Here is a 6942-nt window from a genome sequence, read left to right as displayed (position 1 = left end):
TAACTAATTACCTAAATTATATGATTTAAAAATTATGATGACATGTAACGTTAGTTTTACCACCAGTCTCTTAAAAATCCACTTACACACTTTTGAAAAGAAAGCAAATTTTATGTATCTATATACTGTATAAAGGTGTTTTCACTTTAGACATGCAGTACATACTCTCAATAGCAGGTACAAAGATGAAAGCATGTTTGGCAAAAAGAAGTAAATTAGCAGACATAAACCCAACATAAGCATACAACCTTAAGGGAAGGTCCAGATTTGATATTTTCCAAGAACACCAATATAAATATGAAGATAAAATGTAAACAGCACAGACTATTTTACTTTCAGAAGCTGTTTATGTAAAAACACTTTCATTTCTTAAAAAAACATCATCCATTTAAAAATATTCCCACAGTCAAAATTGTAAATATTGCTCAGCTCAATGATATGAAACTGTACTTTTTAAAAACACTTTTTTTTTTATTTAACCTTTATTCAACCAGGGGAGGATCCAGTGAGATAAATTTCTTTTTCAAGCGTGCCCTGGTCAAGAAAGGCAGCAGGACAGCAAGTCTGACAGTACAGACATAAAACGACAATAATACAATCAAAACATCTACCATTTTACATATGCAACAGCAACAGCACCTGTAAAAACCAGCCTTCATGCAAATATAATACTCTATGGAATGCCCGCTCATTTAAAACATTTACATTCATCTTTAAAAACCTCTGTAATAAAGAATTTGTACTTCACAAGCGCCTATTTGCAGAGAACTGACAGGCAGAAGCAGTGATATAATAATTCACTGGGGTGGTGATAGTGCAGTGGATAAGATGCCTGCCTTTGGAGTGCGAGACCCAGGTTCAATCCCCCACTGTGATACATCTATCAATGTGTCCCTCACCAAGACACTTAACCCCTAGTTGCTCCAGAGCTCTGATGCAATTGTAAGTTGCTTTGGATAAAAGCGTCAACTAAATTAATAAATGTAAGTAGCTTAGTGTTAATCTTTCAAATAGAATTTGGTATAATTTTACTGTAGATTAGACATACAAGGGTCAGTTACATCAATTACATACCCAAGAGAGGTATGCATATTTATTATTATTATTATTATTTGTAGTAGTAGTAGTATAAGTAGTAGTAGTAGGCCAGTTTTGTTAGTAATAGGAGGTCACTAGCAGTGTACTATGACTATAGCGCCCTCTTGTGTCTCAATTGAAATTCAACTTGCCTGTCGGGCTGCAGTCTATGGCTACAACAAAAGACGTCATCAGTGCGACGGAAGTTGTTTAAAAAAAAAGACAATTCTGGCTGATTCATTGTAGCCTGTCGGTGTCTTTCGATTGCACAGAAAAAAAACAGGGTTTTCTGAACATACGAAATATTTGACAACAGGTACGTACACTGACAGCTTCAACACAGACAGTAACTTAGCGTTCATAACATACGCGGAGATGGAGTCGGTGGTAATTTTGTGTTGGTGCTTTTCTTTTGCGAGTCTTAGCATGAGTAAGCTAACAGCACGCTAACGGTTCGGTAACGTTAACTTGTAGTTAATAGATTAATGTATGTGAATGCAAACGTTGATTTCCCTTTCGTTATTATATCTAAAACACGGTAAATGTTAATGAATGAAAGATCGATGCGTGTTTGGTTATCCGGCTCTTTATGCTGTGTTTAACGTTACGTGACTAGGGTAAATAAGCTAGCTGAGGGTAACTAGCGATGCCGTTGCTAACTTACATTTTATTTAGGTTTTCATGGGGTCCTCAAATACACCCATAATGTCCTAAACTGAACACAAAATACACGAAATTAACATAATTTTCAGTATGTTAGTGTAGGTCATATTTTCAGCACAGATTTAGGTCAGTCTGCTTCTAAAGCAGAACATGTTAAATGTTAAATTAATGCTTCCTTAACTTTAAACCTAAAAGTTGTTAATCCATTAACAGTTAACCAGTGTTTGTGCTACCCTTACTAGCTGGGGAAAGGACCTGTTTTAGGTCAACACAGCTGTCAAGCTTACCTGTAAAGAGAAATCAAAACACATCATAGCATGTAACTTAAGTTACACATACAAATCCTGAGCACCGTGTATTACAAGAACACAAGCTTGTCAATCATGTCATTAAGCAACATACTTAAAGTTTTTCTTATCTTAAAGGAAAGTGATTGGCATTTATTGAGCTTAATGATCTTGAAGAAGTTTGCGCAAGTGAAAGGGTTCCAGTTGGCTTCTTGACAGATTAAAAGGCTCCACGTCCCGAAAGAAAACTGTGAAGCTCACTACTTGTGTTACTTGTGCCATAAGTATTTGTTTTATTTTTAGACTTTGTACTGAATTTGTCCAAAAATTGTCGCAAATGTATGTGATTCTGATCTTATAAAGGACTTTATAAATTAAATATATCAGTCTGATAGCTATAGAGGTTGCTGGTTAGGTGTGTAATTTGAAGTAAGATAATGATATTATTACATCTGTTTTAACAGATCCTGATATGGACCGGCTGCTGAGGCTCGGAGGTGGAATGCCAGGGCTTGGCCAGGTAACACAGAGATTGAATTGTCCATTGATAAAGAACATAAACAATGGTTTTCTAATGGTCCCTAGCATCCCTGGAGGTAGAAATGAAAGTCCCTCCTAGATTCTTACCCTAAACTTATTCACACCAAACCCCTTACACAAAACCACTCGCCTTTTACCTACACCAAACTGTTTTCAAGTTTATATCCTACAATCTATTTAAACTTATAAATAGATCTATGTGAATACTTTTAAAATCCTATTAGATATAAGATTTAAAAAAATATTTGGTTGGTTGAAATCTCATGTCAAGCCCAGAGTCTTAATGTAGCATACCATGGGATTAAAAGTTGGATTGTAATGGTAAACCTGAGTGCTTGAAAGGCCTGAACTAATAAACTGCTTTGACTCCTCAGGGCCCCCCAACAGATGCACCTGCTGTGGACACAGCAGAGCAGGTGTACATCTCCTCTCTGGCCCTGCTCAAGGTGATCACACATCATCTGCACTGAACATCTCCTTTCAATGTGGTTAAAATCATTTTTTAAATTTAAAGTAACACTTAACGCTGTGAATTCTCTCTCATGTATTTGCTGTTCATTAGATGCTGAAGCATGGCCGTGCTGGTGTACCAATGGAGGTCATGGGATTGATGCTGGGAGAATTTGTTGATGACTACACAGTGCGAGTGATCGATGTGTTTGCCATGCCCCAGTCAGGAACAGTATGTATTTCACGTAATATCACAAATGCACCTAGAACATTATTAATAAAGCTGACTAGTAGTATACTTGTAGTAAATGCATTGTATGTATTCTGATTTTGACAATTTTACAAAAATATATATAGCAAGTTTTTGCCCATTATTAAATGACAATTTTCTACCTCACAGGGTGTAAGTGTTGAAGCAGTGGACCCCGTATTCCAGGCCAAGATGTTGGACATGCTGAAGCAGACCGGCAGGTAAAACTTTAATATATATCCGTAGTTGCAACATTTTAAATAGCTGGTCAGTGTTTGTCTATGTTGACCAATAGATTCTTGAAACTCAACGTATATAAAAGTAATTCTGCCAATTTTCGTGTTAGCTAACAATATATGTGTAAATTCAGGGCTGAGTTTCTGATGACTGAACTACACATTTCTAGGCCAAATTGAGACTTTCTTCTTCACCCATATTTCTTATCAGACCAGAGATGGTGGTGGGATGGTACCACAGTCACCCTGGTTTTGGCTGTTGGTTGTCTGGCGTGGACATCAACACACAGCAGAGCTTTGAGGCCCTGTCAGAGCGTGCCGTCGCAGTGGTGGTTGATCCTATTCAGAGCGTCAAAGGAAAGGTAAAAATGTGTGGCTGCCTCAGAAGAATGTTGTGTCTCGGTAGCTCTCATTTTAAGAGAATTATACACAATCTGCTATTAATTGTGAATCCAAAGTGAATTAGAAATAACTTGAAATTTAGTAGAATGATTTCATGTGTCCCCCTGTCTTCTACAGGTTGTTATTGATGCCTTCAGACTGATCAACGCCAACATGATGGTGTTGGGTCATGAACCAAGACAAACCACATCCAACCTGGGTCATCTGAACAAACCCTCAATCCAGGTAACACACTGTACACATGTCTACTTGTGTTCCCATGAAAATGAACAAAAGTTTCATCCTAATTGTTGTTTGAGAATCTGCAGAAATTGACTAGCTGTTAGTTGTCAAATTGTACCAGAGGCCATTTTTTATAATGAGAGAAAACGCACAATTTTCTTATTATGAAAACCATGTTAATGTGACTCAATTCTGTTATACTCGTAATATTAATTCTAATGGTTGGGATTTTGCTCTACAGTTTGTGCATGTTATTACTTCATTTATGTAACTTTAGGTTTCTCATTATTTCAGGCTCTGATCCATGGACTTAACAGACACTACTACTCCATCACTATCAATTACAGGAAAAACGAGCTGGAGCAAAAGGTTTGAGAATGCTTTTATCACGGAATTATTTTATTTGGGTGTATTTAATAGAAAATGAGAAACATAACTTTTATTAATAATAATTTTCAGATGCTTTTGAACCTACATAAGAAGAGCTGGATGGAGGGTCTGACCCTGCAGGACTACAGTGAGCACTGCAAGCTCAATGAGACCATTGTCAAGGAAATGCTGGAGCTGGCTAAGAACTACAATAAGGTTTGTACAACTTTTTAGAACTCCTCCTCCTTTTTTTTAAGTATTCTTACTTTAAAAAACAGTTGTAACCAACAAAATCCCTGTATTGTACAAATACTAAGACTCTGTGTTTCCACATCAGGCTGTTGAAGAAGAGGACAAAATGACCCCAGAGCAGCTGGCAATCAAGAATGTTGGAAAGCAGGTAAAAATGAAATGTCACGCTTCAGATAAAAACACTTCTGTGTACAGATTGTTTTATTTTTATAAGATGCAAATTGTTTACATGGAGGTTAGTGTTCATCATAGGTGTTGATTAGAGGTAAACGGAGTACATTTGATTAGAGTCAGATTGTGCAGAAGCAGATAATGTATACAAGTAGAGATTTGGGTAACTTGGCATTAAAGTTTCCAAAGACTTTTTTGTTGCAATACGTCTGCACAAGTCAAACCTATTTATATATATATATCTAAATTTATTTATGTACACTGTATGTTTGTCTACATGTAGCACCTGATCACCAAAGCAAATTCCTTGTACGTGCAAAAACTACTTGGCAATAAAGCTCTTTCTGATTTTGTGAAAACAGAAATTGCATTTGTTTAAAGCGTCTTCATTACATATCATTATTGATGTTTTTTTTTTGTCACATTCTCTAATTTTCTGTTCTTCAAACAGGATCCCAAGAGGCACTTGGAGGAGCACGTAGATGTTTTAATGACATCCAACATTGTTCAGTGCCTAGCTGCCATGTTGGATACCGTAGTTTTCCAGTGATGGCCCTGTGTGTATAACTGTGAATATTGCAACCCTTGTTTTCTTTTATATAAAATAAATGTATGTATGAAATGAAAACATTGGCTTGGTTTGAGTTGGACAGCATGGGCGGTACTGTATGCAGCAGTGCATGTAACTTTGTGGCTCTTTGAGTATTGTATTTCTACATTTTGTTTTACACTTTTCTCCTGTGTTAATATTCTAGATATGCCTCATTAACAAATATCCGTTTTACTAAACATTTATATATAGTGTTTTTTTAAGGGGGGAAATTGCTTTATTTTGCTGTTTTTCTGTTCTAATAAATGCAAAATAATAGGGCAGGTCATTTTAAAGAGGTGGTTTTATGCTCATTATTTAGGTGTTGTACCAGAACAGGTTTACATGGTTTAATTTTCAAAAAATACCATATTTTTGTTATACTGCACATAACTGCGGGTCCTTTTTTCAACATGTGTTCAACGCTTCGTTTTAGCTAAGCAATGATGCATCTTGTTTTCTAGCTTGGGAGTTGCACATGCGCAGTTCCTAGTTAAGGACTACTAGCCAGTCAGCAGCAGAGAAGGGCGAGTCAGTGAGAAGCCGGTAAACAAGGCTTAGGTTCAACTGTAAATCCCCTGTTAAGCAACATGGACTGGAGCAAGAGTTTCAGAGTGGTGAGTAATTAATCTATCCATAAAGTTTTAACTGAGCTCTGTCTCTACATCACAGTAACGACTTTATGGCCATTGACTGCCTGAGGGTAGTAGTAGTGTTTGGAAGGGAGAGGAGAGGTGTGTGGTGGTTTTGAGGGCGTGTCGGACTAGCCGCTTGGCGCATTAAGGGAAGCTGCTGGACTCTGGAGTTCAGAGCAGTTTTCTGTGGGAGATGGGAACTCCGTTTTGGGTGGACTTTGGGCTTTTTCATATTGCAAACCTGCACAAAATGCACAAAAAAGGTATATAACTCGATAAAGGAGAGAGGAAAAGCCAAAATGCACAATACTACGTCTTTAAAGGTGATTGAAGGTGCTGCATTAGTGTAGCCTTTAGTTATATTGATGTAATACTCAATTTAAACACTAGATGGTGGAAGAGTTACAGGTTTCAGACCACCTAAAAGTTGTGGTCAAGATGGACGACATCAAATCACAGTAACTTACTTCATTCTCACACAACAGCCTTGGTCTCAGTTGAAGATTTTATACATTTCAACCCAGGCATTGTTAAAGCATCATAGTTAAACTGACTTTTTAGGATTGACAGTGTTGTAGATATTGGCAACAGTTTTCAAGGCATGCTGCAAGGGCAATCAACACTGCCAAAATATAAAACAACAAACTTGATATCCTCTCAGCTGTGTCCACTGTAAACTCCACCTTGAAACCACTGCTGACTCACTGTATGAAGACACCTTTTGACCTGTTTGAGTTTAAAAAAAAAAAAAAAAAAAGGCTGATGAGCAAGAGTGAACTCTGGTTTAGCTATTCTTAAG

At 37.0% G+C, this 6942-nt stretch overlaps 1 protein-coding gene across 1 annotated transcript; it reads left to right on the top strand.

The window, feature by feature from the left end:
* Positions 1-1245: 1245 nt before the first annotated feature.
* psmd14 (proteasome 26S subunit, non-ATPase 14) lies at positions 1246-5547 on the top strand. The gene is made up of 11 exons (XM_038702027.1): positions 1246-1393; positions 2492-2547; positions 2942-3013; positions 3130-3249; positions 3418-3488; positions 3715-3865; positions 4023-4130; positions 4422-4496; positions 4587-4712; positions 4834-4896; positions 5371-5547. Exons 2-11 carry the CDS (start codon positions 2500-2502, stop codon positions 5467-5469), a joined length of 933 nt encoding a protein of 310 aa, XP_038557955.1. The 5' UTR covers positions 1246-1393; positions 2492-2499; the 3' UTR covers positions 5470-5547.
* The last annotated feature ends 1395 nt before the right edge of the window (positions 5548-6942 follow it).

This window comes from Micropterus salmoides, unplaced genomic scaffold (assembly GCF_014851395.1).
Source record: "Micropterus salmoides isolate LMB-PRFRI ecotype aquatic unplaced genomic scaffold, ASM1485139v1 Ms_hic_scaffold_6, whole genome shotgun sequence".
NCBI lineage: Eukaryota > Metazoa > Chordata > Actinopteri > Centrarchiformes > Centrarchidae > Micropterus > Micropterus salmoides.
Note: the sequence above shows the minus strand (reverse complement) of the source record. Positions and strands in the feature narration are given on the sequence as shown.